Source organism: Procambarus clarkii, chromosome 86, assembly GCF_040958095.1.
Source record: "Procambarus clarkii isolate CNS0578487 chromosome 86, FALCON_Pclarkii_2.0, whole genome shotgun sequence".
NCBI lineage: Eukaryota > Metazoa > Arthropoda > Malacostraca > Decapoda > Cambaridae > Procambarus > Procambarus clarkii.
The window spans coordinates 7158577-7185910 of record NC_091235.1 but is presented as its reverse complement, the minus strand read 5'-3'; the positions used below and the strand labels follow the sequence as shown (position 1 = coordinate 7185910).

Genomic DNA, 27334 nt, shown 5'->3' with positions numbered 1-27334 from the left:
CCATCCTGTGAGTGGTAGTGGACCCCATACCCATCCTGTGAGTGGTAGTGGACCCCATACCCATCCTGTGAGTGGTAGTGGACCCCATACCCATCCTGTGAGTGGTAGTGGACCCCATACCCATCCTGTGAGTGGTAGTGGACCCCATACCCATCCTGTGAGTGGTAATGGACCCCATACCCATCCTGTGAGTGGTAGTGGACCCCATACCCATCCTGTGAGTGGTAGTGGACCCCATACCCATCCTGTGAGTGGTAGTGGACGCCATACCCATCCTGTGAGCGGTAGTGGACCCCATACCCATCCTGTGAGTGGTATTGGACCCCATACCCATCCTGTGAGTGGTAGTGGACCCCATACCCATCCTGAACCAACTGCATATAATTGTAATTTGCTTATCATGCGCCATCCCCCCCCCCCCCCCCACACCCATCCAGTGGGCGGTGGGGGAACGGTTACAACCACTTGTAGTTAACAACGTAGTTAACAACCACCTGCAGTTAACAAACAGCCGCGTTCTTGTGACTTATCGTGTTCATCGTCCTGGTTGTTCACCTTGCAAGACTGAACACCACCTGCCCCAGCACACCACCTAACCGTCCCACCAGGATATCAAGTACAGGTAGTGAGAGGTAGTGAGACAACATACAAGATGATGCAATTCATTGCTCAGAAATGTGCAAATGCAACTGAGCTGGAGATCCCACTCAAGAAAGAGGTGGAAGATAAAAGCAATGCAGGTGCATGGTCCCTGCTTCTCTGCATTGTCTATCGCACCCGCTGGTGTGATAGACAATGTGGGGAAGCAAAGGACAGGACCAACGAGAAGGAAAAATGTATCAAGAAATGGAAAAAAAGAGGACAATAGAGGCACTAAAGAGTGAATACACAAGAGTCGAGAGGGAAGTTGAGAAGCAATTTGAAAACGACATTGCTGTAAAAGCAATAATAGCCATATAAGAAGAATAAGCCAACAGTAAGAGACCGTGTGATCAGGTTGAAGAGACATGCGAAAACAACAAGGAAGTGTGTGTGAGGAACTCTACAAAAGATTTCAGAAGGTCTTTACAACGGAACGAACGTGGAGACCAGGTGTGAGGGGGTGTTTTTTCACAGCTGACTGTCAGTGTGTGGACACTCCAGACTGTACTCACCTAATTGTGCTTGCGGGGGGGTTGAGCTTTGTCTCTTTGGTCCCGCCTCTCCACTGTCAATCAACTGGTGTACAGGTTCCTGAGCCTACTGGGCTCTATCATATCTACATTTGAAACTGTGTATGGAGTCAGCCTCCACCACATCACTGCCTAGTGTATTTCATTTATTAATTACTCTGACACTGAATTTTTTTTCTAACGTCTCTGTGGCTCATCTGGGTACAAAATTTCCACCTGTGTCCCCTTGTTCGTGTCCCACCCGTGCTGAAGAGTTTGTCTTTGTCCACCCTGTCAATTCCCCTGAGAATTTTGTAGGTGGTTATCATGTCTCCCCTTACTCTTCTGTTTTCCAGGGACGTGAGTTTTAGCTCATTTAGCCTTTCCTCGTAGCTCATTCCTCTCAGTTCCGGGACGAGCTTGGTGGCATACCGTTGAGTCTTCTCTAATTTTGTGTTGTTTTTAACTAGGTACGGACTCCAGGCTGGAGCTGCATATTCCAGGACTGGTCTGACATAAGTGGTATACAGGGTCCTGAACGATTACTTACACAAGTTTCTAAAGGCAGTTCTTATGTTGGCCATTCTAGCATATGCCGCTGATGATATCCTTTTGATGTGGGCCTCTGGGGACAGGTTCGGTGTGATATCGATCCACACATCTTTCTCTCTATTTGACTCTTGTAGGATTTCACCTCCCAGATGGTACCTTGTGTTCAGCCTCCTGCTTCCTTCTCCTAATTTCATTACTTTACACTTTCCTGAGTTGAAATTTAGTAGCCATTTTCTAGACCATTCCTCCAGTTTGTCCAGGTCATCCTGTAGTCTCTGTCTATCTTCATCCGTCTTGATTCTTCTCATAATTTTTGCATCATCAGCAAACATTGAGAGAAACGAGTCTATACCCTCCGGAAGATCGTTTACATATATTAGAAACAGGATGGGTCCAAGTACTGAGCCCTGTGGGACTCCGCTGGTGACATCTCGCCACTCTGTCTCCCCCCCCCTCACAGTTACTCGCTGTTTCCTGTTGCTTAAGTACTCTCTTATCCACTGGAGCACCTTCCCTTTTACTCCTGCCTGTTGCTCCAACTTTTGTAACAGTCTTTTATGGGGTACTGTGTCAAAGGCTTTCTGGCAGTCCAGGAAAATAAAGTCGGCACTGTGGATACTCCCGAGCGTGGATACTCCCCAGTGTATCCCTGAGTTACGCTGAATGACTGCACAATAGCTGTTGTAGGACGAAGAACCGCGAGTTAGGGTTACAAGAGTCAGTACCACAGGCAACCATTTTCTCTGATACTTACTGTGCAGAACTGACCTGAGACAGGAAGGGATTGCAGCTGTCTTAGACAGTGACATGAGAGAGGTCGCCGATCAGAGCTAACCATGTAACCACCAATCAGAGCGAAGTTGGCTGGAAATGCTTCGCCTGGATTGGTTAATTCATATATCCTTTGTGTAGACTCTAGCATGGAGGGACATTCTAGTCTTTGTGGCCCGGTTTAACTCCTGGTGTGTTCCCTAGACAGTCTGCGCACGCTATGCAGGAAACTATAAACAAAATTAAAACACAAAAACTCCAAATTCCACAAAAAAAAGGACGGAGTTTGAGCGGGAAACCAGAAACCAGCCGACTGGAAGAGTGACAGACATCCTGGGAATAAAATATATATTAATAGGCGTTGCTAGTTGGCGCCAAAGTGGCTCGATAAGGTCAGGCCAGACCTGTCAGCTCTAAAGGTCAAAGGCAAAGGTTGATAAGCTACTAAATCGTTCCCAGAGAGTGTGGGGGGGGGGGGTGAGGGTAGTGTTTGGTTTACTTTTTGTAGCGTCCCCCCTAATGTGGGTACGCATAGCTGTGGCCTCCTCCTCCTCCCCCAACCAAACCACTATTGTTGTTTTAGATATAAATGAATTGTGGAGTTCAGTCCCTGAGCCCATTATGTGCCTCTGTAATCCTTTCCACTACCGCCCACAAGATGGGTATGGGGTGCATAATAAATGAACTAAACAAACTAGATATAGCTACTGAGAACGAAAGTGTCCATGTAGCATGGGCTATGGTGAGCCCGTAATATCCCCAAACCACTAGTAGTTCTAGTTGTGATGACAGAGGGTGAGGGGAGGACAACTATATAACAACAACTAGGAGACAACAACTAACTTGAGGCGGACTTTAAGTACCTATGATGACTTGCTACTTGAAACTTCATTAGCTACCTGGTCAAGTAAGTTGTTTTTGTCCCGCGGTTACTACCACTTCATCTCTCACCTTATTGATTATTTACGTGAAGTATATTATGGTGAAAGATACTATATATATATATATACCTGCCCGGCGGAAGCAGAAACAAATGGGCAGAGTTTCTTTCACCTTGATTGCTCTGTTCACCTAGCAGTAAATAGGTACCTGGGAGTTACACAGCTGCTACGGGCTGCTTCCTGGTCGAGGACCGGGCCGCGGGACGCTAAGCCACGAAATCATCTCAAGATAACCTCAAGATGAGCTACAAACTTCATCCATCTAGCCATCCAATCATCTGTCTATCCATCCATCCCATCTCAGATCTTAAATTTAATTTCCCAAATATTAACATTATTTGTAATCAGTGAACTGCTATGCAGTGTACCTCTGAGAGAACCAGTGGACCATTGTATCGGTGTACCCTAGGGGAGAAATAGTGGTCCACTGTACCACAGAGAGTACCTGTGTACCCTGGAGAGAACCAGTGGACCACTGTACCACAGAGAGTACCGGTGTACCCCGGAGAGAACCAGTGGACCACTGTACCACAGAGAGTACCGGTGTACCCCGGAGAGAACCAGTGGACCACTGTACCACAGAGAGTACCGGTGTACCCCTGGAGAGAACCAGTGGACCACTGTACCACTGAGAGTACCGGTGTACCCCTGGAGAGAACCAGTGGACCATTGTACCACAGAGAGTACGGGTGTACCTCGGAGAGAACCACTGGTTCACTCACTAGTGGCCAACCTGTTGAACAACTTACGCTCTCGCCTGGTCAACGACCCTCCAGTGATCTATTAAACAAATATATATCACCTAAATGGGATATTGTTAACGAAGACATAAACATGAAAACTGTCCTGTATTTTGTAAAAAATTCTACCACATTCTTGGCCATTTAATTATACAATATCAAGGTTCGTGGATCTCAGAGGCACCTAACTGGAACCCAACTGAGACTTTTAACATCTGGAACACCACTGATTATTTGGAGGCTCAAGTCTGCTTAATCCTCCTTAATTCTCGTCATATACCTGTATATATTGCATGCACCATCGTGCCGCACGCGAGCAGGGTTGCAAAGATCCCAGAGGCCAGATTCACAAGGCAATTACGCAAGTACTTACGAACGTGTACATCTTTCCTCAATCTTTGACGGCTTTGGTTACATATATTAAACAGTTTACAAGCATGAAAACTTCCTAATAAACTGTTGTTATTGATATAAACAGCCTTCGGAGGTGCTTCGGAGCTCATTAACTGTTTAATAACTGTACTCAAAGCCGCCAAAGATTGAGAAAAGATGTAGAGGCCTCGCAAGTGCTTGCGTAACTGCTTTGTGAATCTGACGCCTGTTAGACAACATACAGTGTAGCGAGTTATTGAGCACTCAACCACAGCAGGTGATATTGAAGTGGCTGTGAACTGCAAGGCAGCATGCATATATTCTCCTGTGGAGACTCACCTTGCTTTCCCGGCTTGAGAAGGGAGAAGTCCTTATTGATGGAGACGAAGGACACCTGTGATGGGTAGAGCTCCGGGGGAAGGTACGTTACCGAACTGCCTCCCGACATAGTTCTTCTGCTACCTTGATAGGCGGATACTGCACAACACTTCGGGTACACCAATCTCGAGTATTACCCAAGATCTCCCCTACAGGTACTCCAGGAAACGCAGAAGACGGACACTATACGCTGCAGGTGCTCCAGGCGAGGCAGCAGATGCGTAGTACACCTAAGAAAAGCTATAGTACCAGAGCCGCGTCGGACGCACTTGGGATCACAACAAACGCGTTCTCCGGAAAGTGATGCCTCTCAGATCGTCTCGTCTGACGGTAAGTCGACGGGTGCCGGAATACATAATCACCCCTGGGGATGGGGTAGCGAGCATACTCCTCCAGAACTGTGGTATCGGCGCAGTAATGGCAGCGTGTGTGTGCGAGGGGACACCACCAGACATATCAGCCTCCACCCACGTCGGGCGAGACACTGCTGGCGCGCGTCTCCAAGCTCCCGCTCCGAAATATGTCAGTGACTCGTTTTCTTTGAAGGTCGGAGAGGAGGACCTTGCCTCATACATACCTTTACGTTGCCGGGTTCCCGCCCTGGCAACATGAAGCTTACTGGTTACTACCGCTGCCTGGGAGGGAAGGGGAGAGATGGAATGAGGGAATTGCTTCCTCCTTCCTTGCTTTCCAGGTGGCGCCTTCATCTTTCATCCTTAAAAAATTACAAATGAAAGCAAGTCTTTTACCTGTATATATTTGACTAAGATATATATAACTGAAAACTTCACACCCCAGAAGTGACTCGAACCCATACTGCCAGGAGCACTATGCAACTGGTGTACAGGAGACCTTAACCGCTCGACCATCATGACCGGACAAAAGATGATGGCAGTCGAGGTTATTTCCCCATCATCCCGCCGGCGCTCTGATGGTAATCTTGGGCATGGTAATTTATAAATTTAATATATATATATATATATATATATATATATATATATATATATATATATATATATATATAATATGGGTGATTTGCAGTTTATATGACGAGGATTAAGGGGACTTGAGCCTCCAGATACTCAGTGGTGCTCCAGGAGAGATTAAGTCTCAGTTGGGTACCAGTTATGTGCCTCTGAGATCCACGAATCTTAGTATGTAGATAAGTTGTCACGTGTAATGGATTTTATCAAATCTATCAGATACACAGGACTTTACAACACTATGTTTGTCATAACTTACAGCACTACTAGGCCTAGTACGCAAGACCTGTTTGGCCAAAGAGCCAAATAGCATATTAACCCTCCCCCAAAGAGCAACCCCGTTAGTTGACTAACTCCCGGGTACACATTTATTACTAGGTGAACAAAGGCATTAGGTGAAAGTAAACGTGCCCAACCATTTCTGTCCTGCATGGGATTCTAACCCGAGATTCGCGGTTGTCAATCGAGAAAACGAACCCAGATGTAGTAATGTTTAGAATGGTCTGGTTGACCAAATACACAATTTTGTTCATTAAACTGCCCATGTTCATAAATCCGTCCATAAATTGATAATTTTTTTGACTTGGCTAAATTGTGAAGGATATTCTGCGCTACACACACACTATATATATATATATATATATATATATATATATATATATATATATATATATATATATATATATATATATATATATATATATATATATATATATATATATATATATATATATCGTACCTAATAGCCAGAACACACTTCTCAGCCTACTATGCAAGGCCCGATTTGCCTAGTAAGCCAAGTTTTCATGAAAGATAACCTCAAGATAACCATCCATTCAAAGTTTTCAAGTGCTGGCTAGCAGCCTCCCAGAGTGTGCTAGTGCTGGCTAGCAGCCTCCCAGAGTGTGCTAGTGCTGGCTAGCAGCTTCCCAGAGTGTGCTAGTGCTGGCTAGCAGCCTCCCAGAGTGTGCTAGTGCTGGCTAGCAGCCTCCCAGAGTGTGCTAGTGCTGGCTAGCAGCCTCCCAGAGTGTTCTAGTGCTGGCTAGCAGCCTCCCAGAGTGTGCTAGTGCTGGCTAGCAGCCTCCCAGAGTGTGCTAGTGCTGGCTAGCAGCCTCCCAGAGTGTTCTAGTGCTGGCTAGCAGCCTCCCAGAGTGTGCTAGTGCTGGCTAGCAGCCTCCCAGAGTGTGCTAGTGCTGGCTAGCAGCCTCCCAGAGTGTGCTAGTGCTGGCTAGCAGCCTCCCAGAGTGTGCTAGTGCTGGCTAGCAGCCTCCCAGAGTGTGCTAGTGCTGGCTAGCAGCCTCCCAGAGTGTGCTAGTGCTGGCTAGCAGCCTCCCAGAGTGTGCTAGTGCTGGCTAGCAGCCTCCCAGAGTGTGCTAGTGCTGGCTAGCAGCCTCCCAGAGTGTGCTAGTGCTGGCTAGCAGCCTCCCAGAGTGTGCTAGTTCTGGCTAGCAGCCTCCCAGAGTGTGCTAGTGCTGGCTAGCAGCTTCCCAGGGTGTGCTAGTGCTGGCTAGCAGCCTCCCAGAGTGTGCTAGTGCTGGCTAGCAGCCTCCCAGAGTGTGCTAGTGCTGGCTAGCAGCCTCCCAGAGTGTGCTAGTGCTGGCTAGCAGCCTCCCAGAGTGTGCTAGTGCTGGCTAGCAGCCTCCCAGAGTGTGCTAGTGCTGGCTAGCAGCCTCCCAGAGTGTGCTAGTGCTGGCTAGCAGCCTCCCAGAGTGTGCTAGTGCTGGCTAGCAGCCTCCCAGAGTGTGCTAGTGCTGGCTAGCAGCCTCCCAGAGTGTGCTAGTGCTGGCTAGCACTAGCCAGCACTAGGGTCCACCGGGCCGCCCGTTGTAGGTGCTCTAAGTAGAGGAAGTGCTCTATCAGCAAGCATCCCTGGCTTAATTTAAGGCTCTAATATGACCTCCATCTATGTGGAGGGAGCCATGGGGTGTGGGCGGCTCACAAGCTGGCGTCACCGTGCCCTCACTAAACACTACCAGCATATACCTCATCACACAGCTGGCCTTGTTATTCTCTTGCCGGGTATTTCAGTCCCTGTCATCTGTTAGTTACCTCTGATTAGATTCTGCCCTATATACATTGTTTCATATATATATATATATATATATATATATATATATATATATATATGTCGTACCTAGTAGCCAGAACTCACTTCTCAGCCTACTATTCAAGGCCCGATTTGCCTAATAAGCCAAGTTTTCCTGAATTAATATATTTACTGTAATTTTTTTCTTATGAAATGATAAAGCAACCCTTTTCTCAATGTATGAGGTCAATTTTTTTTTATTGGAGTAAAAATTAACGTAGATATATGACCGAACCTAACCAACCCTACCTAACCTAACCTAACCTATATTTATAGGTAAGGTTAGGTTAGGTAGCCAAAAAAAGCTAGGTTAGGTTAGGTTAGGTAGGTTAGGTAGACGAAAAAACATTAATTCATGAAAACTTGGCTTATTAGGCAAATCGGGCCTTGAATAGTAGGCTGAGAAGTGCGTTCTGGCTATTAGGTACGACATATATATATATATATATATATATATATATATATATATATATATATATATATATATATATATATATATATATATATATGCGGAAAATCCACAGAGAAATATGAAATGAGGTGAACGTTTCGGCTTGTTAAAGCCTTTGTCAACACCAGACTGACTTCAGCCCAAGGCGACTGACTATAGTCAGTCTGGTGTTGACAAAGGCTTTAACAAGCCGAAACGTTCACCTCATTTCATATTTCTCTGTGGATTTTCCGCATAAAATGATCAGTGTTTTGTGATCGTCAATTGCATATATATATATATATATATATATATATATATATATATATATATATATATATATATATATATATATATATATATATATATATATATATATATATATATATATATATATATATATATATATATATATATAATATGTATGTATTAATATATTTTGGTAGCAGTCCCTCTTGTAAACATATGTTGTTGAATATGACCGAAAGGGTAAGATTAATGATTCTAACACGAATCTTCTCAATATTTCTTATGTTTTTCTTCACTGTCGGGGGTAGTTGATAAATTAACTCGCCAGAGTTCATTTTCACTCTTTATTTATGGTCTGACACCTAGAAGCTTGTCGCAAGAACACTTCTTACATTTTCAAAGACAATTTTTTTTTTTACACTCTGAACTGCAACACTGAGGCGCTGGAACAGCCAGCTCACCTGGCTGCTCTTGAGTCTTTAGTTTTCCCAGTAAGGTTCTCACCACCTCCTTTAGGAACTTTAGGCGCCTGGGGCAAAAGTGCACATTTGCCCCAGAGTCTTGGTGCTTATCGACACGAACCTGTAACAACAACGTTCTAGGTCCCTGTACTTGTTGGTTTTCTGGGTCTCCCTGAAGGTGGCTGCCCCACCTCCCTCAGCTGCGCTGTAAGGTAGATAGGTATCAGCCAATGTAGACGCTCACGTGTAGTCCCACACGACCTGCTTACCTTCCCTCTATGGCTGCAGGTTGACTCAATCTGGGCGTTTTTGGCTGTCTGCACAACTGAGGTTCCGTTTGTGCTGGACACCCAGCTGTAGCCAAACTTCTCTTGATGATGTCATTGACTGATTTATGTCTGGCAATCTTTCCCTGTGTCTTACGACAGATGAGACCATGGCTGCCGTATTGGTCTGCCCGTGCATGGCCGCAAATACACCGGTGCTCGGTGGAGATAGGGGCGGTAAGGCGCAGAGCAACACCAATACTTAGGGCTCGATGGTCCAGGCGGGTGCTAAAGGCGGAATTAGGGACTGCCAACAGGAAGTCCCCAGCATGGGGGGCTTGCACAGCTAGAACACGCACTCTGTCCTTCCTTGAAGCTGCCTCCAGCAATACTGTGGCGATGTTCTCCGCTATGGGGCTATCCCATTTGGCATGTTTGCCGTCGTTTGTAAAAGTTGATCGAGGGTGAGAGTTGGCAAAAGTGTCCCACTGACCAGCTCCTTCTGCGAATTTGGGATCAAGAATCCCAATGAGTCTCTTAGGTATTCTGGTAGTATTTCATTCACTCATTCACTTGTAGCACTGGTCGAGGATAAGAATGCCGGCAATGCTAACTGTGTCGCCTTGCGAATACCTATACCCCCGAGTCTAACTGGGAGCGTTGCTTGGTCCCACTGGTCATCTTGCAGGGAGAGGTTTAACACTTTCATAGTTATTGACTTTAAGAGTGAGTCATATTCCGTTAATTTTGGTCTATCGAAGGAGGGAGCACACCTTAAGAAATAGGTCAGTCTGGGCAAAGTCAGGCACCTTGTGAGAAGGTACAAAGCATCGTAGGCGTCCAAAGCCCCTATTCTTCCCTCCATCCTCCTCAGGTCGTTCAGCTTGTCTTCGAGGATTACTTCAGTGGCGCTCGAGGCCAGAGGTATATATAATATTGGACAGTAACGCTTCAAAGCTAATAGAACTGTTTAATAAATTTAAATAAAGCCGCCATTGTCGAGGAAAGACGTACAGATGGGTGATGATTCTTGTCCTGAAGAAGCGACATGAGAGGACTCTCCTTCACAACTTTAGTTGAACCTTCCGTAGTCAGCAGACTTCAGCCCTCTCTGAGCTGTGTGTTCACTCCTACGTCGTCAGCGTCCGTGACGGGCGTTGACGGACACGGCCGAAGTCCTCGTGAAAATGGTTATTGTGTACGGACTGCTTCCGGCTCTGATTGGCTCAATAACAGAAGCCTTCCTCCGCGCCAGAACAACGCTAGGCTTCCTCCGCGCCTGAGCGGCCCTAGGCTTCCTCCGCGCCTGAGTGGCCCTAGGCTTCCTCCGCGCCTGAGCGGCCCTAGGCTTCCTCCGCGCCTGAGTGGCCCTAGGCTTCCTTCGCGCCTGAGCGGCCCTAGGCTTCCTTCGCGCCTGAGCGGCCCTAGGCTTCCTCCGCGCCTGAGCGGCCCTAGGCTTCCTCCGCGCCTGAGCGGTCCTAGGCTTCCTCCGCCCCTGAGCGGCCATAGGCTTCCTCCGCGCCTGAGCGGCCCTAGGTTTCCTCCGCCCCTGAGCGGCCATAGGCTTCCTCCGCCCCTGAGCGGCCCTAGGCTTCCTCCGTCCCTGAGCGGCCCTAGGCTTCCTCCGCGCCTGAGCGGCCCTAGGTTTCCTCCGCCCCTGAGCGGCCATAGGCTTCCTCCGCCCTTGAGTGGCCCTAGGCTTCCTCCGCGCCTGAGCGGCCCTAGGCTTCCTCAGCGCCTGAGCGGCCCTAGGCTTCCTCAGCGCCTGAGCGGCCCTAGGTTTCCTCCGCGCCTGAGCGGCCATAGGCTTCCTCCGCGCCTGAGCGGCCCTAGGCTTCCTCCGCGCCTGAGCGGCCATAGGCTTCCTCCGCGCCTGAGCGGCCCTAGGCTTCCTCCGCGCCTGAGCGGCCCTAGGCTTCCTCCGCGCCTGAGCGGCCATAGGCTTCCTCCGCGCCTGAGCGGCCATAGGCTTCCTCAGCGCCTGAGCTGCCCTAGGCTTCCTCCGCGCCTGAGCGGCCATAGGCTTCCTCCGCGCCTGAGCGGCCCTAGGCTTCCTCCGCGCCTGAGCGGCCCTAGGCTTCCTCCGCGCCTGAGCGGCCCTAGGTTTCCTCCGCGCCTGAGCGGCCATAGGCTTCCTCCGCGCCTGAGCGGCCTTAGGCTTCCTCCGCGCCTGAGCGGCCCTAGGCTTCCTCCGCACCTGAGCGGCCCTAGGCTTCTTCCGCGCCTGAGCGGCCATAGGCTTCCTCCGCGCCTGAGCGGCCATAGGCTTCCTCCGCGCCTGAGCGACCCTAGGCTTCCTCCGCGCCTGAGCGGCCCTAGGCTTCCTCAACGCCTTTCTTCATTCCTCTGCCTGGCAGAACAGAACCTCTTGATTTATTTCACAATCTTGAGGTTCTACTTTCTCAAGTCCACGTTTACACAAATTATCCATGTGTAACCAATGCTTAATCGTGTTTAATCGTCGACAAATTACTTGGATACGACTAGGCTTATTTTTCTGTTTAGAACCAACTAGGTTTATATACGTTTGTTAAAGATGAACGATTCAAAGTTGCTCAAAGGTCACAACAAAAACTCAAAATCAAAAATCTAAATATTTTTGTTATATAATATTAGTGTAGAGAGCAGAGGGAGACGAGAAGCAAAAATTGCCCTGAGCAAAGCTCTTATGGAAAAATTATTGACAAAAATATACATCCAATCGTCATCGCCATTTTGTACCCTTTGAGACGATTTTCTTCCCCGCCCTCCTGCTGGTAGTGAAGGTCCCAGGAGACCTTCCCTCCTGCTGGTAGTGAAGGTCCCAGGAGACCTTCCCTCCTGCTGGTAGTGAAGGTCCCAGGAGACCTTCCCTCCTGCTGGTAGTGAAGGTCCCAGGAGACCTTCCCTCCTGCTGGTAGTGAAGGTCCCAGGAGACCTTCCCTCCTGCTGGTAGTGAAGGTCCCAGGAGACCTTCCCTCCTGCTGGTAGTGAAGGTCCCAGGAGACCTTCCCTCCTGCTGGTAGTGAAGGTCCCAGGAGACCTTCCCTCCTGCTGGTAGTGAAGGTCCCAGGAGACCTTCCCTCCTGCTGGTAGTGAAGGTCCCAGGAGACCTTCCCTCCTGCTGGTAGTGAAGGTCCCAGGAGACCTTCCCTCCTGCTGGTAGTGAAGGTCCCAGGAGACCTTCCCTCCTGCTGGTAGTGAAGGTCCCAGGAGACCTTCCCTCCTGCTGGTAGTGAAGGTCCCAGGAGGCCTTCCCTCCTGCTGGTAGTGAAGGTCCCAGGAGACCTTCCCTCCTGCTGGTAGTGAAGGTCCCAGGAGGCCTTCCCTCCTGCTGGTAGTGAAGGTCCCAGGAGGCCTTCCCTCCTGCTGGTAGTGAAGGTCCCAGGAGACCTTCCCTCCTGCTGGTAGTGAAGGTCCCAGGAGGCCTTCCCTCCTGCTGGTAGTGAAGGTCCCAGGAGACCTTCCCTCCTGCTGGTAGTGAAGGTCCCAGGAGACCTTCCCTCCTGCTGGTAGTGAAGGTCCCAGGAGACCTTCCCTCCTGCTGGTAGTGAAGGTCCCAGGAGACCTTCCCTCCTGCTGGTAGTGAAGGTCCCAGGAGGCCTTCCCTCCTGCTGGTAGTGAAGGTCCCAGGAGGCCTTCCCTCCTGCTGGTAGTGAAGGTCCCAGGAGATCTTCCCTCCTGCTGGTAGTGAAGGTCCCAGGAGACCTTCCCTCCTGCTGGTAGTGAAGGTCTCAGGAGACCTTCCCTCCTGCTGGTAGTGAAGGTCCCAGGAGACCTTCCCTCCTGCTGGTAGTGAAGGTCCCAGGAGACCTTCCCCCCTGCTGGTAGTGAAGGTCCCAGGAGATCTTCCCTCCTGCTGGTAGTGAAGGTCCCAGGAGATCTTCCCTCCTGCTGGTAGTGAAGGTCTCAGGAGACCTTCCCTCCTGCTGGTAGTGAAGGTCCCAGGAGACCTTCCCTCCTGCTGGTAGTGAAGGTCCCAGGAGACCTTCCCTCCTGCTGGTAGTGAAGGTCCCAGGAGACCTTCCCTCCTGCTGGTAGTGAAGGTCCCAGGAGACCTTCCCTCCTGCTGGTAGTGAAGGTCCCAGGAGACCTTCCCTCCTGCTGGTAGTGAAGGTCCCAGGAGACCTTCCCTCCTGCTGGTAGTGAAGGTCCCAGGAGACCTTCCCTCCTGCTGGTAGTGAAGGTCCCAGGAGACCTTCCCTCCTGCTGGTAGTGAAGGTCCCAGGAGACCTTCCCTCCTGCTGGTAGTGAAGGTCCCAGGAGACCTTCCCTCCTGCTGGTAGTGAAGGTCCCAGGAGACCTTCCCTCCTGCTGGTAGTGAAGGTCCCAGGAGACCTTCCCTCCTGCTGGTAGTGAAGGTCCCAGGAGGCCTTCCCTCCTGCTGGTAGTGAAGGTCCCAGGAGGCCTTCCCTCCTGCTGGTAGTGAAGGTCCCAGGAGATCTTCCCTCCTGCTGGTAGTGAAGGTCCCAGGAGACCTTCCCTCCTGCTGGTAGTGAAGGTCTCAGGAGACCTTCCCTCCTGCTGGTAGTGAAGGTCCCAGGAGACCTTCCCTCCTGCTGGTAGTGAAGGTCCCAGGAGACCTTCCCCCCTGCTGGTAGTGAAGGTCCCAGGAGATCTTCCCTCCTGCTGGTAGTGAAGGTCCCAGGAGACCTTCCCTCCTGCTGGTAGTGAAGGTCTCAGGAGACCTTCCCTCCTGCTGGTAGTGAAGGTCTTAGGAGACCTTCCCTCCTGCTGGTAGTGAAGGTCCCAGGAGACCTTCCCTCCTGCTGGTAGTGAAGGTCCCAGGAGACCTTCCCTCCTGCTGGTAGTGAAGGTCCCAGGAGACCTTCCCTCCTGCTGGTAGTGAAGGTCCCAGGAGACCTTCCCTCCTGCTGGTAGTGAAGGTCCCAGGAGACCTTCCCTCCTGCTGGTAGTGAAGGTCCCAGGAGGCCTTCCCTCCTGCTGGTAGTGAAGGTCCCAGGAGACCTTCCCTCCTGCTGGTAGTGAAGGTCCCAGGAGGCCTTCCCTCCTGCTGGTAGTGAAGGTCCCAGGAGGCCTTCCCTCCTGCTGGTAGTGAAGGTCCCAGGAGGCCTTCCCTCCTGCTGGTAGTGAAGGTCCCAGGAGACCTTCCCTCCTGCTGGTAGTGAAGGTCCCAGGAGACCTTCCCTCCTGCTGGTAGTGAAGGTCTCAGGAGACCTTCCCTCCTGCTGGTAGTGAAGGTCCCAGGAGGCCTTCCCTCCTGCTGGTAGTGAAGGTCTCAGGAGACCTTCCCTCCTGCTGGTAGTGAAGGTCCCAGGAGACCTTCCCTCCTGCTGGTAGTGAAGGTCCCAGGAGGCCTTCCCTCCTGCTGGTAGTGAAGGTCCCAGGAGGCCTTCCCTCCTGCTGGTAGTGAAGGTCCCAGGAGACCTTCCCTCCTGCTGGTAGTGAAGGTCCCAGGAGGCCTTCCCTCCTGCTGGTAGTGAAGGTCCCAGGAGACCTTCCCTCCTGCTGGTAGTGAAGGTCCCAGGAGACCTTCCCTCCTGCTGGTAGTGAAGGTCCCAGGAGGCCTTCCCTCCTGCTGGTAGTGAAGGTCCCAGGAGACCTTCCCTCCTGCTGGTAGTGAAGGTCCCAGGAGACCTTCCCTCCTGCTGGTAGTGAAGGTCCCAGGAGACCTTCCCTCCTGCTGGTAGTGAAGGTCCCAGGAGACCTTCCCTCCTGCTGGTAGTGAAGGTCCCAGGAGGCCTTCCCTCCTGCTGGTAGTGAAGGTCCCAGGAGGCCTTCCCTCCTGCTGGTAGTGAAGGTCCCAGGAGATCTTCCCTCCTGCTGGTAGTGAAGGTCCCAGGAGACCTTCCCTCCTGCTGGTAGTGAAGGTCTCAGGAGACCTTCCCTCCTGCTGGTAGTGAAGGTCCCAGGAGACCTTCCCTCCTGCTGGTAGTGAAGGTCCCAGGAGACCTTCCCCCCTGCTGGTAGTGAAGGTCCCAGGAGATCTTCCCTCCTGCTGGTAGTGAAGGTCCCAGGAGACCTTCCCCCCTGCTGGTAGTGAAGGTCTCAGGAGACCTTCCCTCCTGCTGGTAGTGAAGGTCCCAGGAGACCTTCCCTCCTGCTGGTAGTGAAGGTCCCAGGAGACCTTCCCTCCTGCTGGTAGTGAAGGTCCCAGGAGACCTTCCCTCCTGCTGGTAGTGAAGGTCCCAGGAGACCTTCCCTCCTGCTGGTAGTGAAGGTCCCAGGAGACCTTCCCTCCTGCTGGTAGTGAAGGTCCCAGGAGACCTTCCCTCCTGCTGGTAGTGAAGGTCCCAGGAGACCTTCCCTCCTGCTGGTAGTGAAGGTCCCAGGAGACCTTCCCTCCTGCTGGTAGTGAAGGTCCCAGGAGACCTTCCCTCCTGCTGGTAGTGAAGGTCCCAGGAGACCTTCCCTCCTGCTGGTAGTGAAGGTCCCAGGAGACCTTCCCTCCTGCTGGTAGTGAAGGTCCCAGGAGACCTTCCCTCCTGCTGGTAGTGAAGGTCCCAGGAGGCCTTCCCTCCTGCTGGTAGTGAAGGTCCCAGGAGGCCTTCCCTCCTGCTGGTAGTGAAGGTCCCAGGAGATCTTCCCTCCTGCTGGTAGTGAAGGTCCCAGGAGACCTTCCCTCCTGCTGGTAGTGAAGGTCTCAGGAGACCTTCCCTCCTGCTGGTAGTGAAGGTCCCAGGAGACCTTCCCTCCTGCTGGTAGTGAAGGTCCCAGGAGACCTTCCCCCCTGCTGGTAGTGAAGGTCCCAGGAGATCTTCCCTCCTGCTGGTAGTGAAGGTCCCAGGAGACCTTCCCTCCTGCTGGTAGTGAAGGTCTCAGGAGACCTTCCCTCCTGCTGGTAGTGAAGGTCTTAGGAGACCTTCCCTCCTGCTGGTAGTGAAGGTCCCAGGAGACCTTCCCTCCTGCTGGTAGTGAAGGTCCCAGGAGACCTTCCCTCCTGCTGGTAGTGAAGGTCCCAGGAGACCTTCCCTCCTGCTGGTAGTGAAGGTCCCAGGAGACCTTCCCTCCTGCTGGTAGTGAAGGTCCCAGGAGACCTTCCCTCCTGCTGGTAGTGAAGGTCCCAGGAGGCCTTCCCTCCTGCTGGTAGTGAAGGTCCCAGGAGACCTTCCCTCCTGCTGGTAGTGAAGGTCCCAGGAGGCCTTCCCTCCTGCTGGTAGTGAAGGTCCCAGGAGGCCTTCCCTCCTGCTGGTAGTGAAGGTCCCAGGAGGCCTTCCCTCCTGCTGGTAGTGAAGGTCCCAGGAGACCTTCCCTCCTGCTGGTAGTGAAGGTCCCAGGAGACCTTCCCTCCTGCTGGTAGTGAAGGTCTCAGGAGACCTTCCCTCCTGCTGGTAGTGAAGGTCCCAGGAGGCCTTCCCTCCTGCTGGTAGTGAAGGTCTCAGGAGACCTTCCCTCCTGCTGGTAGTGAAGGTCCCAGGAGACCTTCCCTCCTGCTGGTAGTGAAGGTCCCAGGAGGCCTTCCCTCCTGCTGGTAGTGAAGGTCCCAGGAGGCCTTCCCTCCTGCTGGTAGTGAAGGTCCCAGGAGACCTTCCCTCCTGCTGGCAGTGAAGGTCCCAGGAGACCTTCCCTCCTGCTGGCAGTGAAGGTCACAGGAGACCTTCCCTCCTGCTGGTAGTGAAGGTCCCAGGAGACCTTCCCTCCTGCTGGTAGTGAAGGTCCCAGGAGACCTTCCCTCCTGCTGGTAGTGAAGGTCCCAGGAGACCTTCCCTCCTGCTGGTAGTGAAGGTCCCAGGAGACCTTCCCTCCTGCTGGCAGTGAAGGTCCCAGGAGACCTTCCCTCCTGCTGGCAGTGAAGGTCCCAGGAGACCTTCCCCCCTGCTGGCAGTGAAGGTCCCAGGAGACCTTCCCTCCTGCTGGTAGTGAAGGTCCCAGGAGACCTTCCCCCCTGCTGGCAGTGAAGGTCCCAGGAGACCTTCCCTCCTGCTGGTAGTGAAGGTCCCAGGAGACCTTCCCTCCTGCTGGCAGTGAAGGTCCCAGGAGACCTTCCCCCCTGCTGGTAGTGAAGGTCCCAGGAGACCTTCCCTCCTGCTGGCAGTGAAGGTCTCAGGAGACCTTCCCTCCTGCTGGTAGTGAAGGTCTCAGGAGACCTTCCCTCCTGCTGGTAGTGAAGGTCCCAGGAGACCTTCCCTCCTGCTGGCAGTGAAGGTCCCAGGAGACCTTCCCCCCTGCTGGTAGTGAAGGTCCCAGGAGGCCTAAGACTATATATCACTGTAGAAGGGGTGTTTTTTTAATAATACATGAGGTACATCTGCATTAGTGCAGCTACCCTAGACTATATGAAGTGGAGTACAGTGTGTCCGAAAAGCTAACTAGGTGATGCTAAAAAATCCCCATCACACAGGATGGTTAGTCATACAGAGGCATGTGATAAGCGGTCTGCACTGGCAAATTTTGGGTACACTGTGAGGATATCTTCAAGAATACGAGAGTGAATAAAGTAATTGCAAAGCTCCAGGTACCTCATGCCAACTGGTCTGAAAGGTCTAATAACTGGGCATTCAGTGATGTAGTGCGGGAGATCATGCCGTAGTTCCTGCTCACAGAGTTTGCAACTGAAGTGCTCAGGATTGGGAGATCCGTCACCTGCAGCCACCTGCCACAGGTAACGTTAACCCAACCTGATCCTTGCAACCACTGTGTCGCACAGTCCAGTGGACGTTTTGTGCTGTCCATAGATGTAGGTTTCAGATCTGAACAAATCATTGCTTTTTATACTAGTACTTTCAGGTCGTTGGGAGTCAGCAATTTCTTTCCTATCAGATCTGAGTGTTTGGACCAATACAGTTTTGACAGCAGAGATGGGTATACCTAGATCTAATTCAACTTCATCTTTGTTACACGCTAATTTGGCTGCAATATCTGTCTCATTATGATGGGTTATATTTATGTGTGAAGGTATCCATACAAAGGAGATTCGAGACCCTTTACTCTGTGCATCAATTAGGTCATTTATAATTGGGAGTATGAGGTTCTTGCTGTCGATCTTCCAAGAGAAGTTTTCGATTGCTTGAAGAGCAGACTTTTGAGAACACAAAATATTATTCCTCCAATGTTTTTTAATGTACGGGTAGCTAAGTATAATGCTGCTAGCTCTGCTTGTGTGGAGGTCAGCCAGTTGTTTAACCTGACACTGACAGTCTTTGTGCAAATATTATTTCTATAAAACCTACATGCCGCTGCAGTCCGTCCAGTAGAAGACTGGACTGAGCCGTCGGTGTAGACACAGTGCTCGTGAGATCTTAGACTCTCGATGGAGGAGGCAATTGTTTCAAGAGTGACAGCTTTGAGAAGAGCAAGATTCTCATTATCTCTCTTGGTGACAGGTGTGTATGATACTTGAATGGTGGGGTACAGATAAAGAGGAATATCAGAGACAGGTAGATTGCACTTAAAAGGAATGTTAAGTTTAATGAGATTGTAGGCATTGTTGCTCAGCCAATTATCATAAAAGGAGTGAGTTGGTATGTCGGCACCAGTCAAAAGGGTGTTAACAGCACTAAATAATTTGTCTCTGAGCAATGCAGGAGATGTAGGATCTCTCATGACTTTAATGCAAAAGGTGGTGTTGACTTGCATGATTCTCTCTAGTATGGTTGGAAGCTTCAGTTCTTCCCTCATGTTGATGATTCTTGTGCATCTTGGAGCACCAAGAATTATCCTCATGGCCTCATTCTGTACTACTTCAAGTTTGTCCAACACAGAGGAGGGGAAATTAATTAAGTGCAGAGCATTATAATCAACGAGAGATCTAACGAACATCATATAGAATAGTCTAGCATATTTAATATTGATACCAATATTCTTACCAGTAAGTGTTTTCAATGGTTTTAGTCTTTCTTTTAACCTACGGTGTAGATCATTTACAATGTCACTGTTAATACCAACTCCAAAGTGGTATTAACAGTGACAGAAGGGGTGTAAGGACAAGGTGCTGGGATATTAGGACTGGGTGAAGGCACAGTTCCCTGCCACTTGGAGCATCAGGGGATCGAACGCCGACCCTGTGAGAAGAGGGATCTTCGTTATACCTGAGTTAGAAGCGCACGTCGTCCACAGTACCACGTCAATGTACACAGATGACAGCATCGGGTCGCCCGACAGTGGGAGGCGACACGTCGTCGCCCTCCTCCCCCCATTGTACTCTACCCCCGGGACTCCAATACCACTTAGAAGAGCCAGTAGTTACCGGCGGCAGCAGGAGCAGATAACAGCAGCTTAAGTGCGACAAAAACACTGGCCGCTCCTGTGTTGGCACCGTGGGCCCCCTCTCACGGGGACGTTGGCACCGTGTTGCGTCTCTCACTCGCGGACTTTGGCACTGTGGTTCACACGCGAGCATTGGCACAGAAAGCAAGAATATTGTTCGTTCGGGGAAGACCTTGGTGGCGGTATGACCCTCCCAGGAAGAGAACTGGTGTGTTTAGACGCGGGGGAGTGCCACACTGGTCTACACCACTCTGGGGGAGTGCCACACTGGTCTACACCACTCTGGGGGAGTGCCACACTGGTCTACACCACTCTGGGGGAGTGCCACACTGGTCTACACCACTCTGGGGGAGTGCCACACTGGTCTACACCACTCTGGGGGAGTGCCACACTGGTCTACACCACTCTGGGGGAGTGCCACACTGGTCTAGACCGCCACAGGTACACAAAGAGCCAGACATCACTCGCCCACAGTCATAACAGGCAGGCACTGAGAGATAATTTCAGATATAAAAGTATTGTGAAAGAATTCCACGCATGTCTAGATAGCCATACGAACTTCGAGCCTGACCTGCAGTTCGGTCCAGCACCTCCAAGCCCACTATCCTCCCTGTTAGGACCAAGATCACCTTCCCCTTCTTCTTAAGACAGCAAAACATCCCCTCTTCATTACTATGGTAGAGTTCCCTTTATGTCTCTTTTTGAAGACGTTCCTTTCCTTAGTCTCAGATCTGTATTCTGATTTACTGCCTCCGCCAAGGACGTGGCCTCCATAACGAACATTACATCTAAAAGTATTGTGTGGTCAAGCACCTTCAAAGTCTGGTGCAATATGGAAGGTAAATTGACTAGCAGGCAGAAGAACCACAACGAATTAGAAAGTTGACCAGACCACACACTAGAAAGTGAAGGGACGACGACGTTTCGGTCCGTCATGGACCATTATCAAGTCGATTGTGGTCCAGGACGGACCGAAACGTCGTCGTCCCTTCACTTTCTTGTGTGTGGTTTGGTCAACATATTTCAGCCGCGTTATCATGACTCCTCGTCTGCACAAGAATTGGAAAGATGAAAGTAGATATAATAGCAATATTGAAAACAAATATAAATGGATGGATTACAAAAGCCTTTTTTTCCCCAAGGGGGCATTAAACAGCAAGAAGATAAAATACACAGCAGCACAAGAGTGTTGGACCTATTGATCAAAATGGTCATACATTTTGAAGAGCTCATCGTCGAATTAGGAAACAAATATCAGGGCAAGTTAGTTTCTTAGTTTAGTTCATTTATTATGCACCCCATACCCATCTTGTGGGCGGTAGTGGCAAGGGTTACCAGGAAAGGCAGCAAATGGCAGAGTGGTGGTGCTAAGTGATCAACAATCCTCATGAAAATAACAATATTCAGAGGCAAGAGATTTACAAAACAAGATGAGTGGCGCTGCCCAATACTGTCACTATGGCGGTGTGTCCACTCACAGGATGAGTGGCGCTGCCCAATACTGTCACTATGGCGGTGTGTCCACTCACAGGATGAGTGGCGCTGCCCAATACTGTCACTATGGCGGTGTGTCCACTCACAGGATGAGTGGCGCTGCCCAATACTGTCACTATGGCGGTGTGTCCACTCACAGGATGAGTGGCGCTGCCCAATACTGTCACTATGGCGGTGTGTCCACTCACAGGATGAGTGGCGCTGCCCAATACTGTCACTATGGCGGTGTGTCCACTCACAGGATGAGTGGCGCTGCCCAATAAACTCGCCCCTCGGGGCAAAATTTAAAAATTTAAATGCAGACTCAATATAGAAATCCTTCAAGAGGCTGCAGAGAACACCAACTACCTGAGAGCCAAACTACTAGTCATGGGTGACTTAAATTTTGGGAGAATCAATTTGGAGACAATGAACCCCCAGGAAGGGGAGGAAACATGGACAGAAAATATAGTAAATGCAACAGTAAGGAACATTCCGACATGTACGAGAGGACTCAAAAAGAAGAGACTTCCCTCCAGCCAGACTGAGCCTAACCCTTACACACATGGAGGGAGATGTACATAATAATGTATGATTTATAGTGTCCCTGAGAGTGTGTGACCACTGAGTGCTAACTGTTTAATATAAGATGTTAGAGTAAATCAAGGACAGTAAGGGTGAGGCTGGGAGGCGGGAACGATTGCTCTTGCAAACACACAACGTAACGGTTATCTTGAGGTTATCTTGAGGTTATCGTGAGATGATTTCGGGGCTTTTTAGTGTCCCCGCGGCCCGGTCCTCGACCAGTCCTCCACCCCCAGGAAGCAGCCCGTGACAGCTGACTGACGCCCAGGTACCTATATTACTGCTAGGTAACAGGGCATAGGGTGAAAGAAACTCTGCCCATTGCTTCTCGCCGGCGCCCGGGATCGAACCCAGGACCACAGGATCACAAGTCCAGCGTGCTGTCCGCTCGGCCGACCGGCCCCCCCCCCCCGACCGGTCCCTATAGTTACCTTATTACAACTTGTTACAAAACTGTTACATCTTGTTATAAAGTTTTTGATGACGTGTTACAAGGTTGTTACAACTTGCTACATACTTGTTACTACTTGTTAGAAGGTGTTGTTCGAACAATACCTTAAAGTTGTTCGAACGTTGTAGCCACGTCGTAGTTTCGTCTTGTGTTTGGCAGGGTACTGCCAAGGGAACTGTGAGAAAGTTAGAGAGTTCCTTGGGAGAAGACCACGTGACGGAAACTCTGGGAGAATTCACTTCAGGAAATAATGGATTACATAATAAGCAAATACAAGGATTACATAATAAGCAAATACAAGGATTACATAATAAGCAAATAGAAAGATTATAAAGAATAAGTTCTCCAGGAGAAAAATACAAAAACTTCCAAAGGCTTAACTGGTGACGCCTGGAGGACAAAGAATGGACAAGTGGGCATGGAAGAGATATAGAGAAGAACAGACAAGAACAACAATTACAGGAGAGAAAGGAATGAATGTGTAGGAATAAGAAGCAACAAAGATGATGATCTATAGCTTCAGGGAACACTGTATCATCCAAGGCAACACAACAACCTAAGCTTCAGTACACAAGCAGGAGATTTACAGTGAATGAGTCGGTAACCAGATTAAAGAAAACAGAGCCAAGATTAACAACAAAGAAGTCAAGAAAATGTTTCCCGAGAATATTTATGAACGAGGAAGAGCTTCCTTGAGGTGAGACAAACCTCCTGCAGAAGCTGACCTCTGAGAGGCTGAGTGAAACAGTAGAGGCGAGGGGGAACACCTGCAAGAGCTCTATAAAACAAAAGACATCTTACCAGACGAAAACTCATCACGAATTCTGAAAGAGGCAGCAGAGGAACTGAGTCATCCCCCCAGCAATGCTCTCCAGCCCTGCCCTGTGAACGAACGCACTCAACTATGGGAAAGATAATGTAGTTCCTTTTTACAGGACATGAAAGGAGTCACCGCTGAACCGGTGACTGAGAGGCAAGGTCCTGGAGAGGCTCACCAGATGTGTCGAGCACTAAGGGAAATGTGCTTTGTTTTAGGAATTAACATGGCTTTATCGCAGATAAATCCTCTCTAACAATTACATTAAAATTCTACGACCAAATAATGACAAATCAGGAGAGAGAAGGGCGGGCCGACTGTGTGTTCTGGCACTAAAGGATAGCGATTAATACCGTCTTACACAAAAGGCTTCTAATTAATTCGTTTTGTTGGGGACTGGAAGCCTTTACGTTAAGTTTATATCGAGTTCTTCTCCAAGGTGGAACCACTGATCCTCCCCAGGATACAGCCCCATAACAGTTGCCTAACTCCAGGCTTCCTATTTACTGCTAGGTGAACAGAAACATCAGCTGAGAGGAAACTTACCCAACCATTTCTGTCCCGCCCACGCATTGAAGCCAGAATTCCTGACTGTGAAGCGAGAACGAAGCCAACTGCATTACGAGAAGCTATACTAGCTAACAGAACTGATGTAACAGAACAAGTGGATAAGGACATACCTCACGGCTGGAGAGCGAAGGATACCACGTCTAGGACACCCTTCTAGATCCCTATACAAACCCAACTGCCAGAGATACTTGTAGCCAAGTCTTATACGAGCTGTGACAACATCAGTTAGTCTACTGACTTTGTTTCTTGCCCCATACACATGTTTTACTTCACACATTTCATTGTGATAAACAATGGACCTGCTAGTTCCAGTTTGCACTGTTCTACTTTTTAGGTCTGATGTATGTAAATAACTAGACAGAGCAAATATCATTGCTATACCTGTTTGTGGACGATGCAAAGCTGGTGAGAAGAGTTAGAAGCAATAAAGACTGTGAGAGACTACAGTAAGACCTGGATGTTACACTAGCAACATTAGACGGAAAGATAGTTGCTAGACTTCAACACGGGCAAAAGCAAGGTGATGGGAATGTGAGAAAATCACAGAGGCAGTATAGACTAAAAGGAAAACAATTCTCAGAAACAGACGAGGAGAAAGATCTAGTAGTTCACATAGCTGCAACCCTGGCACCTGAAGGAGCACAAGTAACACCAACCCTGGCACCTGAAGGAACACAAGTAACACCAACCCTGGCACCTGAAGGAGCAACAAGTAACACCAACCCTGGCACCTGAAGGAGCAACAAGTAACACCAACCCTGGCACCTGAAGGAGCACAAGTAACACCAACCCTGGCACCTGAAGGAACACAAGTAACACCAACCCTGGCACCTGAAGGAGCACAAGTAACACCAACCCTGGCACCTGAAGGAACACAAGTAACACCAACCCTGGCACCTGAAGGAGCACAAGTAACACCAACCCTGGCACCTGAAGGAGCAACAAGTAACACCAACCCTGGCACCTGAAGGAACACAAGTAACATCAACCCTGGCACCTGAAGGAACACAAGTAACACCAACCCTGGCACCTGAAGGAGCAACAAGTAACACCAACCCTGGCACCTGAAGGAACACAAGTAACACCAACCCTGGCACCTGAAGGATCAACAAGTAACACCAACCCTGGCACCTGAAGGAGCAACAAGTAACACCAACCCTGGCACCTGAAGGAGCAACAAGTAACACCAACCCTGGCACCTGAAGGAGCACAAGTAACACCAACCCTGGCACCTGAAGGAGCAACAAGTAACACCAACCCTGGCACCTGAAGGAGCAACAAGTAACATCAACCCTGGCACCTGAAGGAGCAACAAGTAACATCAACCCTGGCACCTGAAGGAACACAAGTAACATCAACCCTGGCACCTGAAGGAGCAACAAGTAACACCAACCCTGGCACCTGAAGGAACACAAGTAACACCAACCCTGGCACCTGAAGGAGCAACAAGTAACACCAACCCTGGCACCTGAAGGAGCAACAAGTAACACCAACCCTGGCACCTGAAGGAACAACAAGTAACACCAACCCTGGCACCTGAAGGAGCAACAAGTAACACCAACCCTGGCACCTGAAGGAACACAAGTAACACCAACCCTGGCACCTGAAGGAGCAACAAGTAACACCAACCCTGGCACCTGAAGGAGCAACAAGTAACACCAACCCTGGCACCTGAAGGAACACAAGTAACACCAACCCTGGCACCTGAAGGAGCAACAAGTAACACCAACCCTGGCACCTGAAGGAACAACAAGTAACACCAACCCTGGCACCTGAAGGAGCAACAAGTAACACCAACCCTGGCACCTGAAGGAGCAACAAGTAACACCAACCCTGGCACCTGAAGGAACACAAGTAACATCAACCCTGGCACCTGAAGGAACACAAGTAACACCAACCCTGGCACCTGAAGGAGCAACAAGTAACACCAACCCTGGCACCTGAAGGAACACAAGTAACACCAACCCTGGCACCTGAAGGAACACAAGTAACATCAACCCTGGCACCTGAAGGAACACAAGTAACACCAACCCTGGCACCTGAAGGAACACAAGTAACACCAACCCTGGCACCTGAAGGAGCAACAAGTAACACCAACCCTGGCACCTGAAGGAACACAAGTAACACCAACCCTGGCACCTGAAGGAACACAAGTAACACCAACCCTGGCACCTGAAGGAACACAAGTAACACCAACCCTGGCACCTGAAGGAGCAACAAGTAACACCAACCCTGGCACCTGAAGGAGCAACAAGTAACACCAACCCTGGCACCTGAAGGAACACAAGTAACACCAACCCTGGCACCTGAAGGAACACAAGTAACACCAACCCTGGCACCTGAAGGAGCAACAAGTAACACCAACCCTGGCACCTGAAGGAACACAAGTAACACCAACCCTGGCACCTGAAGGAGCAACAAGTAACACCAACCCTGGCACCTGAAGGAACACAAGTAACACCAACCCTGGCACCTGAAGGAGCAACAAGTAACACCAACCCTGGCACCTGAAGGAACACAAGTAACACCAACCCTGGCACCTGAAGGAACACAAGTAACACCAACCCTGGCACCTGAAGGAACACAAGTAACACCAACCCTGGCACCTGAAGGATCAACAAGTAACACCAACCCTGGCACCTGAAGGAACACAAGTAACACCAACCCTGGCACCTGAAGGAGCAACAAGTAACATCAACCCTGGCACCTGAAGGAGCAACAAGTAACACCAACCCTGGCACCTGAAGGAACACAAGTAACATCAACCCTGGCACCTGAAGGAGCAACAAGTAACACCAACCCTGGCACCTGAAGGATCAACAAGTAACACCAACCCTGGCACCTGAAGGAACACAAGTAACACCAACCCTGGCACCTGAAGGAACACAAGTAACATCAACCCTGGCACCTGAAGGAGCAACAAGTAACATCAACCCTGGCACCTGAAGGAGCAACAAGTAACACCAACCCTGGCACCTGAAGGAACAACAAGTAACACCAACCCTGGCACCTGAAGGAGCAACAAGTAACATCAACCCTGGCACCTGAAGGAACACAAGTAACACCAACCCTGGCACCTGAAGGAACACAAGTAACACCAACCCTGGCACCTGAAGGAACAACAAGTAACACCAACCCTGGCACCTGAAGGAGCAACAAGTAACACCAACCCTGGCACCTGAAGGAGCAACAAGTAACACCAACCCTGGCACCTGAAGGAACACAAGTAACACCAACCCTGGCACCTGAAGGAGCAACAAGTAACACCAACCCTGGCACCTGAAGGAACACAAGTAACACCAACCCTGGCACCTGAAGGAACACAAGTAACATCAACCCTGGCACCTGAAGGAACACAAGTAACATCAACCCTGGCAGCTGAAGGAACACAAGTAACACCAACCCTGGCACCTGAAGGAACACAAGTAACACCAACCCTGGCACCTGAAGGAACACAAGTAACACCAACCCTGGCACCTGAAGGAGCAACAAGTAACATCAACCCTGGCACCTGAAGGAACAACAAGTAACACCAACCCTGGCACCTGAAGGAGCAACAAGTAACACCAACCCTGGCACCTGAAGGAACACAAGTAACACCAACCCTGGCACCTGAAGGAGCAACAAGTAACACCAACCCTGGCACCTGAAGGAGCAACAAGTAACACCAACCCTGGCACCTGAAGGAACACAAGTAACACCAACCCTGGCACCTGAAGGAGCAACAAGTAACACCAACCCTGGCACCTGAAGGAACAACAAGTAACACCAACCCTGGCACCTGAAGGAGCAACAAGTAACACCAACCCTGGCACCTGAAGGAGCAACAAGTAACACCAACCCTGGCACCTGAAGGAACACAAGTAACATCAACCCTGGCACCTGAAGGAACACAAGTAACACCAACCCTGG

At 50.1% G+C, this 27334-nt stretch overlaps 1 protein-coding gene across 3 annotated transcripts in view; it reads right to left on the bottom strand.

The window, feature by feature from the left end:
• Positions 1 to 27334, bottom strand: part of LOC138358830 (uncharacterized) — a 64126-nt gene that overhangs the window by 17097 nt on the left and 19695 nt on the right. For 2 of the 3 annotated variants that reach the window (XM_069317062.1, XM_069317064.1), the window contains exon 1: positions 4867 to 5390. The exons of the other annotated variant lie outside the window; for it this stretch is intronic. In XM_069317062.1, coding sequence (XP_069173163.1) covers positions 4867 to 4975 — 109 coding nt within the window. In that variant the 5' untranslated portion in view covers positions 4976 to 5390. Of the gene's footprint in view, positions 1 to 4866; positions 5391 to 27334 lie in introns of those variants that run through there. 3 annotated transcript variants of the gene reach the window in all.